The sequence below is a fragment of the Papaver somniferum genome, unplaced genomic scaffold, assembly GCF_003573695.1.
Source record: "Papaver somniferum cultivar HN1 unplaced genomic scaffold, ASM357369v1 unplaced-scaffold_21, whole genome shotgun sequence".
NCBI classification, from domain to species: domain Eukaryota; kingdom Viridiplantae; phylum Streptophyta; class Magnoliopsida; order Ranunculales; family Papaveraceae; genus Papaver; species Papaver somniferum.
The window spans coordinates 15,487,411-15,500,007 of record NW_020631041.1 but is presented as its reverse complement, the minus strand read 5'-3'; the positions used below and the strand labels follow the sequence as shown (position 1 = coordinate 15,500,007).

At 35.0% G+C, this 12,597-nt stretch overlaps 1 protein-coding gene and 1 pseudogene across 1 annotated transcript; both read right to left on the bottom strand.

Moving 5' to 3' along the window:
- Positions 1-410: 410 nt before the first annotated feature.
- On the bottom strand, positions 411-3,001 carry LOC113339667 (annotated as a pseudogene).
- A 6,083-nt stretch (positions 3,002-9,084) lies between these two features.
- LOC113339809 (alpha carbonic anhydrase 7-like) lies at positions 9,085-11,065 on the bottom strand. Its single transcript, XM_026585035.1, has 7 exons — positions 10,842-11,065; positions 10,528-10,745; positions 10,133-10,245; positions 9,936-10,047; positions 9,660-9,827; positions 9,478-9,531; positions 9,085-9,357 (listed from the first exon to the last, which is right to left on the bottom strand). The coding sequence occupies exons 1-7, from the start codon at positions 10,936-10,938 to the stop codon at positions 9,250-9,252; spliced, it is 870 nt and encodes a 289-aa protein (XP_026440820.1). The 5' UTR covers positions 10,939-11,065; the 3' UTR covers positions 9,085-9,249.
- Positions 11,066-12,597: the final 1,532 nt, after the last annotated feature.

Here is a 12,597-nt window from a genome sequence, read left to right as displayed (position 1 = left end):
AATTGTCTAGTTAATAATGATGCTAGTGATGGTTTTGGTAGTTTTATTTTTCATAAATTAGGCGTTGCTATTCAAAGAGGAGTTGGAGCCCAGCTTGTTGCTAGGATACCAACCAAAAGCTGTGTTTGATCTTTCTTTCTTTTTTGAAACACAGCTGTGTTTGATCTTTCATTTGATGTATTAACTATTTTTTTAGGTATTCATACAATTTATAAAAAAAAAAAATTTTGCTCACTTATAGTATTTTTAAACTGTGTTTACAAGAAGCTGGTTGGGAGCCTAGCAACGAGCTGAGCCTCAACGCCCTTTGAATTGAATTACAGCAAACTTCCTTACAATTGAATTACAATTTTAGCAACAGTTATTGAATCTTATTATTCAATAACAACAACTACAACAACAAGGTAAAAGATCAGAAGGAAAACCGAAATGGAACTTGTGCAAAGCATCATTCGCCAGTAGCTGATGAATGTAAAAACAAAAAAGAAAACAGTATACAACTACATATCGTCCACTAACGGTGATGTGGTTTGATACTGCGAGCAGTAGTAAAGGATGCCTCGGTTATTTAGGGACTGTAATGGTCTGGCATTGTTCCTTCCCCCCTGCAATGAAAACCATAGTAAATATTAGTCATGCACCACCGCATATTTACCTTAGTCAATAGTAAAAATGTGCTTACATCCTGAACAGCGTTTCTGAGTAACATTACTTGCTCTTTCGAGACAGTCATCACCTAAAATTTGAAAAGGAATAACTAAATGAGAAACATAAATGAAACAGCCCAAAGAAAGATTGATTTTTATTTATTTATTTTTTTGCTCGATTATTGATTGATTAATTTTCTTAGTATTGACCGACCGATACCTGTTTCTTGATGGTCCAAATAACACCTTCTGTACAAGGAGGAGTTGTAAGAGAACCCACATATCTGTAATATTCACTAGAACACACATCAATGGAGTTGGGATCAAATCGGCCTACTCTTACTTTCTTTGTTGTGCCAGATATATATCTTACGTATATCGCCCTCCAACTGATTAAAGGATCCATAGTAAGATCGCAGAATTATGTTTTGAATGACACCAATTAACAAGTAGTGAAATTATTTTTCTTCCACAGCCAAAAAAAAGAAAAGAAAAGTGTATATATGGCTTTTCTTAAATGTAGTCCACACATTTATTAATCATAACCCGCTTAAATAAGTGCTTAAACCAAACAAACAAATCTTTATAATCATTCATATAGCCCACAAAATTATATATAATTATTAAATATAACTCAAATAATTTGATATTAAATCCCTGAATCAACACCAACAACAACAAAAAAACAAAAAGCAGGTGTACTGAAACCATCTTCATTGATTTTCATAATGGAATGTATAGGAAACAATGGATTGTGTAGTTCCATAGCCAGGTTGAAATCGACGAGTGTATGATGCTCTTAGAATACGTTCATGAGAATCCAAGTGTGTCACGCCTTCTTAGGAATATTACTTTTCTTTAATCAAGTAGCTGACAAGAGCAGAACTTCTTCATTAAGACATCTGCCATGATATCAATTTTTTCAGTTGTATATAGTTCTTGCAGATGCTGTAATATGGTTGGCTCATGGTATTTCTCCCTTTCCATCTCTCAATTATTTCCGTGGGATGATCCTACAAGACTATCAAGAGAACAGTCAATGATTGGGTAAATCAAACTAATAAACTATCTAGCGTAATTGAGCGGGTTTAGTGAACTCGCTTTAAGTATGATTAAAAACAAAATTAGGGTTTATTTTGATTTTGAATAAGAGAAAGATTTAATTATTAATAAAAAATTAAAACCAGTTTGATTTTTCATATTAGTTTTTGACTTTTCATTTTAACTTATGTTTTTTGGGCTATGGTTGATAAATATGTGGGTTATATTTAAGAGAAACCTATATATACACAGTAGAGAGAAATGAATCTCTGGATCCACATCCACTAATCGTGTACAGAACTGCGACAACAGCAACCTTTTGGAGGCGCACATTTTTGTGAACCATATGCAGTTCTAAATCATACCTGATAAGATATAAATACTCCCACTTAGACCATGTTAAATCAGAATAAACCTTGCTTATTGTACAGAGAGTTAACCTTTTTCCATTGATGATGTGCTCGGAAGGTGAGTGCTAATGAACTTGATCAAGCGCATAAGTAATACTGTTGATCTGAATAAATCCAGCATTTCCTTGAACATCCCATTGGAGCTGCAAATATGACATCATCCATGCATAAACACCACTAGGATATATATTTATTTGCATTTGGTACTAAAATATGTTTCTTAGCTAGGCAGTATGCTGTGAAAGCTGCTGAAATTCGCAGTACTACAAATGCAAGGTTTCGCAAAAGTATGCGTCCCTAAAATTTGTGGAGTGAATTCATCAGGCACGCTAAACAGGTGCAACTTTGGCACGCCTCCTTTGCAAGCTACCAAGCAGCTAGGATGCGAATTTCTTTTTCTTTTCATTTTTGTCGATTGGTATGTTACTTAAGTTTTTTTTTACTCACGTCGATATCATGGCCTCTGTTAATCAGGGTTGCAGACGCCGGTACGTAGAGCTTCTTCAGTTTTCCTAACCATGGCGCGTTTATCATCCTGTTGTAAGCCACATCAATTGGAGATTGTTTAGTTCCATTCTTACATGTTGCCCATTCTTTACGAAGATTTCCCCAATTTTCTGGTCCTTTTGGGCTCCCAGCTATATAATTAAATTCTTCCTGGTTCTCTGCGTAGATGCAACACAGACGATAAGATTAATGATGCCTAAATATTCAGTATCAGAATTAGAAAGAAAAAAAAAATCAGCACAAGTTGATAGATAACATTTGATTAGCGCAACTTACCAACTTCTAACCAAGATGAGGTTGGCCTTGGAGCATACTCTAATGATACTTCTAACCAAGAACTCCAATTATCAAGAGATATGTGTAAACCAACGTTGGTTCACTTAGAAAACTCTTCATGTTTTAAACCAAAACTAATACTCTAATGATACTTAGAGCACAATGAAACCTCTTATATATAGAAAAATGTATATAGCAATTATATATTCCTCCGAGTTGAGTATGACTAAGATACCAAACAAATTATTTGGAGCATATGAGGCATGTGGGATGCACGACGAAAATGTCTCATGTTAAAAATGAAAAGCATAATGTCAGTAGTGCATCCCACTTGTGCATACCACCAATCGGCCGGTCTGAGCTTTAGTATTTAGCGCGTTGGAGTAAAGAAATTCTAAAGCGCTAAAAACACCAACGTTAATGTGCATGACTTTCCCTCTTGGTACTACTTCGCATATATATATATATTTGCATTAACATGTGATCTATGGAGTCAAATATTTTATGTGCACCTTTTATTTTTTTTTATTTTTCTTTTCCTTTTCTTTTCCTTTATGATTTTTAAATTAAAAGAACGTAGAAGAAAAAGTGTTTGTAGTGTTAGATAGGGCATTTTCTAATAATGCATGGAGGGTTCTTTTCTTGATGCAACTGCGTTACATTTATCTAGAATTTACAGCGACAACGCCTTATGCCGCCATACTAACGAATGAACGCTATGAATGAGAAGAAACTCTAACGGAAAATAGTAGATAATACAATTTGAGTTCTTCTAGAAAGTATCCTCAATTCTTTATCGAGGAAATCCAAAGAAGTCGGTTCTCGACTAATGACAATACTCTCACTAGACTTTAGCTATTGGGTACTAAACTTTTCAGATGGAGTAAATCAACTTCTGGCCACTTATCTAGATAACTGGAAATGGCGTAAAACAAATTGCTTAATTAAATGCAAACTACTGCTCAGGAGGAATCTAATTGACAAATCTATTTGTTTTCCTGGAACAGAAGGAATCTAGTCGAGATGTGGAGGCGTGTCGCTCTCGCGCATGTGTTGCTGAAAATTGGGATCTCTTGATAGATGCCTAAATAGCATATTTCAAGCCATATCTTGTAACCTGGCATTGCAGAAGTAAATGGTTTCCAATCTCGGGTACTGAGATGCAAGTCGCGTATATGTAAATGTAGAGACAAAAATGGTACTCACCGCCTGGCGCTGTTCTAGAATCGAAGAAAGTTAACAAAATAGGATCGCACACATATTATCTTAGTCAAGTTTCCTTCATTTGTGAGCAAGGTTATATTTGTAATTCACTATTATAGTTGTCCTAGTATATAAAGAAAAGAGAGCAAGCGAGAGAAAGGAAGGAGGACGCATTTTGTAAACTAGAGGCACACCATCATGTTCTTCCTTCACCAACCTAGAGCTCCAAATACACATTAATGGAGTCTCAATGTTATCCAAATGTAATTTCAACAATCATAGTGAACTCTAACCCCGTGGATGTAAATCACATTGATCGAACCACGTAAATCTTGTGTCTTATTTTACATTTCCATCACTTTTATCTTCATTTTCATGTGAAATAAGTTTAGATCCAGAAATTATTAAAAGGGTGTTAGTTGTGGGATTTCCTGCAACAACATTTTGGCGTCCAGAAACAGGGAGAGAGTAAAGGATTTTATCGTACATGCAACAAATCTTACTGGATCTACAAAATTCAAGGAAAAAAACCAAAGTTTCAGTAGAAGTTTTTCATGTTCATGAAAAAGCAAGAGGCAAATTTGTGAAGAAAACAAAGAAAGGGCGACAGAATGAAGTAAGTTTAGTCAGTCAGGAGAAGTGCGTATAATTTACAGGCGTTACATCTACTATCACAATCGCATGCTAGCACAAATGGTTCAAGGTGGATAGAGCAGGCTACAGGTCACGCGTTCGAGTCCTTCTTAGGTCGATATTCATCATTTCATATTTTTGATGAAATGCAAAGGGAGAATAAAAAATAAGAGAAAAACGTTATGCGTTTATCTCACATAAAGATGCTTGAACATTTGGTCAAGAGAACAATATGTGCGTTCGTGACGAAGATAAATAGATGGTTGGTCAAGGATTCAAGTCTCACTTTCACATTTCTTTTTGCTGCGCGTTTTTAATACATTTCTAACTTGAAATGTCAAGGGAGACATTATACAGCTGCGCGGCATTTATAGCATTTGATTTTGTGCTTGCTTCTCGCATTTGATTTTGTCACATAAAGATGCTTGAACATTTGGTCAAGAGAACAATATGTGCGTTCGTGACGAAGATAAATAGATGGTTGGTCAAGGATTCAAGTCTCACTTTCACATTTCTTTTTGCTGCGCGTTTTTAATACATTTCTAACTTGAAATGTCAAGGGAGACATTATACAGCTGCGCGGCATTTATAGCATTTGATTTTGCGCTTGCTTCTCGCATTTGATTTTGGTGCGCGACATTTATACATTCCAAGAGGGCATTTCTTTGTTGTGCGGTATTTATACATTTCAAGACAGGAGGGCATTATCTTGTTCAAGGGCGATAGTTCCGCACAAGCAACCCATACACTTCATGCAATATATTTCTCGTTCGAGATTGACAACAACAACAAATCACATGAAAGCTAAGTATCACTTTTCTTGAACATTTTACTTACAACATATAAAAAGTTTTTGATTTGGTTTACTACAACACGATACAATCGCACAATTACAAAAACTGAGAAAAATCTCGCATATATCAATTTATATATTTCTCTTGAATATTTGTTTTGCTTCAAATGATATGGTATTTCACATGGAGAGTAGTAGGGGGGAAAATAAGACCTCTTCAACAGGCTAGTAAGATCTTTACAAAGGCTGCATAAGACCTCATTAGGATCATTTCCATGGGAGGTATTTATCAAATGAGATGAAACAAGTCATACAACGGAAATCAAAATAAACAAAAACGATTTGAACTTGCACATAAATGAATTTTTTTGATAAAAGAAGTTTTAAATACTAATCTAAATTCTTATTTGCATTGCAGCATACCATAGGGTAGGAAACATGGAGTAGTAGCTTCATTTGATTTGTTCGCAATACTTCTTATTCGCATTCAAGGACGGATACTTCTTATACTTCTTAAAGGATACTTCATACTTCAAATACTTCAAGGAATGATACTTCATATTTCTCAAAGCTCCGGAACTTCACAAAAGAATAAGGGCAAGTACGTACTTTTCAAATTTAGTATTCTTCCGCCTAGTTCCTTCAATAACGAAGATCAAAGGCTACACCAACACCACACGTTTGGCTCCAAGAACTACAGCAACACGGATTTTTCCTTAAAAATCGCTCTTCAAGCAATATTTAAGAAAAAAGAAGCAAAATGTAGATACAAATAATGGTACTCACCGCGTGGCGCTATTCTAAAATCGAAGCAAGTTAACAAAATAGGATCGTGTACATATTATCTTAGACAAGTTTCCTTCATTTGTAAGAAAGGTTATATTTGTAATTCACTATTATAGTTGCCCTAGTATATAAAGAAAAGAGAGCAGGAGAGAGAAAGGAAGGAGGACACATTTTGTAAACTAGAGGCACGCTATCATCTTCTTCCTTCACCAACCTAGAGCGCCAAATACACATTAATAGAATATCAATGTAATTCAAATGTAATTTCAACAATCATAGTGAACCCTAACCCCGTGGATGTAGATCACATTGATCGAACCACGTAAATGTTGTGTCTCATTTTACATTTCCATCACTTTTATCTTCATTTTCATATGAAATAAGTTTAGATCTAGAAATTATTAAAGGGGTGTTAGTTGTGGGATTTCGTGCAACTACAGTAAAAGCTAAACTCCATTCAGGATGATACTAAACTCCATTTGTCTTAGTTGATTTCCGCAACGACATAAAAACCGAACATCTGGGAGACAAAGTATTGCCCAGAGGTTCACGTGATTATATGAATTTCGGCCAACAAATTGATAGCAATAAGGCCTATTCCTATGCATATGGCAAACATCAAGTTTTGCCATATATGCACCCATTATAGGTATGCCAAACTGCCAAACTCATATGTCTGCCTTTATGTCAGGAATAACATATAGGCGAGCGATAGAGATTCTATCACATTGTTGAGCGATAAAGATTTTATTGCTGGCGATATTCTCTTTATCTCCAGTGATATTTTCTTTATCTCCGAGTAATTTTATATATATATATATATATATATAAATTCTCCTTCTCTCCTACTTTTTCATTATTCTAATATATTTTTATATTTAAAAGGTTTCATTGGATATATTATAATACTAAAATTTTTATAAATACCCCACCACACAAACACAAATATATTTTTTATTCATTAGAGTTCCATCCAACATAATTAAATATATGTTTTTAATCAAATTTGGCATATCTATCATTGCCATGCCATTTGGCATGCCAAACTCATTTTTTTGACATGGTGCATAGGAATAGGCGTAAGTGAAGATTTTACGTCAACAACAATTAGCAATAGGCCTTATTATATTCATAATGTGACATGCCCAACAACAAAACAAAGACCCTGACATAACTTTGTTTTGGTACCCAACAATTAGCAATTGGCTCACATAAAAACCGAACATTTGGGTTATTTAACGTTTGGTACCCAACAAATGTCTAGTACCTAGCTTTGGTACCCAACATTTGACATATTAAGTGTTGGTACCTAAACCTGGCGTTGACCGTCAAAGTCAACGTTTGACTTTATTTTCCATTTTGTAACTTATTTTTATTATTCATAATTATGTTCCATATTTACCCTTGAATCTGAACCGATTCATGCTATCTTGTTCGGTATTTCAATCTGAACCAACTCAGGTCTCTGGTATCTATGCCAAATGGCTGACAACAGTAACGATGGTCTCGGTCGCCTGCTGGGATTCAGTATATTAGGGGAACTCTTACCAAATCGATCGGTGATGTCCGTTGAGTACAAATCACCCAAGGGACTTCAGTTCATCGGTGACTTCAAGATTAACTCAATTAAACAGAATGACTCCAAGGACATACCCATTAAAGCGGATACAATTTCAAAGACAATAACAGGACGCATGATTATATCGTCGCGCTGTCGGTTTTCATATACTTGTTCACCTACAACTTGTGGCTGGTCGATGGATTTGAATATCAGTTGATTTGTCCTCGATCAAATCCTCTTTGTTTCTCAACTTCAAAAAGAAAGAAAAAAATCTGAACCATATTATCTTGCCTCTGCCATACACATCATTGCCTCTACCATTTAATCTCCATTAACAACTCTCTGGTCTCTTTCATGCATCTACAACACCATCATTTTAACACTACCACCAACATTATCTCACACCCTTAAATGCACTGTCAATCATCTCCAATATCATCTGCATAACATAATTTCATTGAAATCCTGTTCAGTTCCATCACCCATTTATATGTTGTTTCAAACTCATAAACCCTAGTTTCTAATTTGGGGAAGAACACAAGAAAGCCTAATCTGTGACTCTAAATTTCACAATTAAACTAAAACTCAACCTTCATACCTTCAATTTAGAACAAACCCAAGTAAGATTCAACAATCCCTACCCAGTTTCACTTAAACAGATTCGAATACATGAAACCCTAATTGAACAAATCTGAATTAACTTTTTCTTTTGAATTTTTAATCAACCACTCAAATCGAATCCACCACCATCAACCATACCTAATTCAACTCTTCTTCTCTCGATCTCAGTCTCAAAATCATCCTCACCTTCATCGATTCTAATAATAAAAATAAAAAATAATCCTCATGGATGCTCAGTTTCTAAACTGCACCATCGATTCTTCATCATCAGCAGTAACACTTTGTACTTTATATATTCTTTCTCATTACATGATCAACTCAACCACATCAATCTCTATCACTGAAGTCATTAGCAGAAGATCATTAGCAGAGGAAAGGTGAAGAAAAGAAGAAAGAAGAAGAGAGTAGAAGAAGTACTTTTTCTTCGATTTAAATAATCAATACAATAAAGGATAGAGTAGTAAATTCGATAATTTAATATGGAAAAGTTTAAAAATAAATAAAAAAATTCGGTCAAATGGAGTCATTACTAGTCAACTGTTGGTCAAGGTACCAAAAATTAATATTTTGAATATTGGGTACCAAAGCTAGGTATTGGACATTTGCTGGGTACCAAACGTTAAATAACCTTTATTTATTTTACACCAAACTTCCTTACAGTTGAATTACAATTCTAGGAACAGTAATTGAACCTGATTATTCCAATAACAACAACAACAGCTAGGTAAAGATCAGAAGAAAACCGGAAATGAAACTTGCACAAAGCACTCTCTACATATCGGCTGTTGATAGCGGTGATGTGGTTTGAAACCATGGATGATAATACAGGATGTGTCGGTTATTTATCGCTTGTAATGGTCTTGCATTGCCAATTGCACCCTGCAATGACAAATAACAGTATATATTAGTCGCAGTGGGGTTGAGTCTGCTCAAGGAAATTAGATCCAGATATGCCGTATCAAAGAAAAACAAAAAACATTCTATTAGAAACATACTCACATCGTGAACAGCAATTCTGAGTGACATTACTTGCTCTTTCGAAACAGTCATCACCTAAAATTTGGAAAGGAATAATAATATACAATAAAGGATTTAATTAAGACAAATAATTAAATAACAAACATCAATTAAACAACCTTTAGAATGATTAATTAATCTCCTAATTATTGACCGACCGGTACCTGTTTCTTGATGGTCCAGATAACACCTTCAGTACAAGGAGGAGTAGTAAGAGAACCCTTATATCTGTAATATTCCCTACTACCAACATCAATGTCGTTTGGATCGACAAGGCCTAGACTCACTTTTTTCTCAGTGCCTGCAGATATTTCACATATAGCGCTCTCCAGCTGATCACCAACGTTTAAACGATCACGGTAAGATCCAAAAGTTAAGGTTTGAATGACACTAATTATTACAAATATTGAGTATTCATCGGTTGATAAAAGAGGATATACCATAGAAAGAAATGAATCTGTACATCCAGAACAAATCTTGTATAGAACTGCGACGACAGCCACCTTCTGGAGTCGCACATTTTTATGAACCATATGCAGTTCTAAATCATACCTGATATCATACAAATACCCCCAATTAGATCTTCTTGAAAAAAAAGATCTTGTTGAATCATAATTATAAACCAAAGAGTGATCACCTTTTTCCATTGATGGTGTGCTCGGAAGGTGAGTGCCAATGAACTCGATCAAGAGTATAAATAGTACCGTAGATCTTAATAAATCCAGCACTTCCTGGAACATCCCATTGGAGCTGCATAACACGACAATGGTTATTATTAACTGAATTTGTTTCTTATGCAATGTTTTGCAAAAGTATGCCTTAATCTTCAAATTTAATGGGCATTTTGCAAATGGTCGTTAAAGTTTATAGAACGAGTACATAAGGCTTTCTAAACAGCTGCAATTTTGGTCTGCAAGGCAGACCAAAGATACCAAGCAACTACAGTAGGGTTTATGTAGCTTTTTCTTGAATCGTATGTCACTCTCTTTTTCTATTTATTTATTTATTTATTTATTTTGCTCGGTCACTTACTTCGATATCATGACCTCTATTCGTCAGGGTTGCAGATGATGGTTTGTACAACTTCTTCAGTTTCCTTAACCATGGCGCGCTTATCATCCTGTTGCAAACGATATCGATTGGCGATTGTTTAGTTCCATTGTTACATATTGCCCAATCTTTATGAAGTTTTCCCCAATTTTCTGGTCCATTTGGGCTCCCAGGTATGTAACTAAATTCTGTCTGGTCCTCTGCATGGATGCAACATAGACAATAAGATTCACGATGCATAAAACTCTATTTCAATACAACTAAGTATGAGAATTAGAAGGAAAACAAGAACTTACCAACTTCTAACCAAGAAGAGGTTGGCCTGGAATTTAAAACAAGAACTCCAATCACCAGGAGAAATACCAAGGTTGGTGCACTTAGAAAACTCTTCATATTTTAACAACTGAGTAGAGTTTTAATTTTCTGTATTGATATTATAAAATAGCTAATGAAACCCTCTATATATAGAGAGAGCAATCAAGAACTGTTAATTCTCAAATGAAGCACTTCAGTTTCATAGGAAGTTGCTGCAACGCCCTTCTAGTAAATAAGTATATTAACTGAAGTAATATATTTCTCGAAATTGAGTATGAGGAAGCTACCAGACAAATTATCTGGAGTAGTATTTGAGGCATGTAAAACAAACAAAAAAAAGTGCATTCCACATGGCTAAAATATATCTCGAAACATTTTTATACGAGGCATGTCAGTGGTGCGCCCCCTATGTGCAGCTCCCTGCTGTAAATTTGTCATTTCTCCAACTACTTACTACCATGTAATACTAAAGAATTGTAAAGCTCAAACAATTGGCATGTGTTTTTTTATTTTTAAAGCATATGGTAATCCTGTTGCCGTGTATCTCTTTTATGGACTTCCGACCGTTGGATGATTAGCTAGGCTGCCTGCCGCCGGCCTGATTTAATTCCCCTGTCAATGTAGTCAATTGTATGTTGTGTAACCGACTGTTGCATGATCGTTCCAGGGATCAAATTTGTTAAGTGTCCTTGTCCATAATCATATACATGAATAATGTAGTATTATCAATCATCTACCATTCCAAGTACCAGCAGGAGGCAGAGGTTATCTCAGGATACTTTTACTTTCTCTTGCTTTCTATAAAACTTGCTTTCCCTTGAAAGAAGTTTGTAAACCAATGATATTGGAATTCTCCCAAGGCTGCCGATAGAAGAACTCGTTTGATATATAAAATGTCAATTTCAATATATATTTGTTTAAACCAAATGTCCATGTGCTTATAAGAATTTCAGTCAACAGAATTGACCAGAAGTGGAAAATTTCATTGTAAAGTGAAGTGACATGGGAGGGAAATCAATTCAAGTTTATTTTCTTTTAATCTTAACAACTGATATTTATTTATTTTAATACGAAAATTGGATTCATTCAAATAGAATAACAAAGTAATTTCACAACTAACAGCAAGCCAACAAAGTGTCAAAATGTGATAACTATTTTGTGATTACCAAACTAATCAAACTCTAATCAATAAATTAGCCAAGTATAAAAAACAAACTTATCTAGCGGATCATGGATGCGGGTGATCCTAGCTGCAACATGTAGGAGGTAGTTTGGCCAGATTATAATGATTCCTCACGTTTGTAACATATATTGTAGTAGTGAAAAATCTCTACTACACCCGTTAGATAATCTATATAACAAACTAGGAAATCATCATGAAGAATACATATATGAATTTTATTAAGTTTAGAAATCAATACAAGAAAAAAGAAGATAAAACCCTAACTTGGGGAGTAAATAACTTTCTCTCTCTCCTATAGTTCTACCTTAACTCTCAAAAAAGATCTCTCTCAACACAAGGGTGGTTGGTCCTATATATAAGAGTTTTACATAGTGGAGGACAACTAATACAGCCCATATTTTCGGATCCGACGTGCAATGTGTTCGCACCCGTGTATTGGATCTTCTCGCAAGTGCTCTTGAACTTCGCACTGGCTTCACATTTTATTTGTGACCTTATGACGTCATTGATTCCGTCATCTGATATAATACGTGCAAATCCCCCCCCCCCCCCAC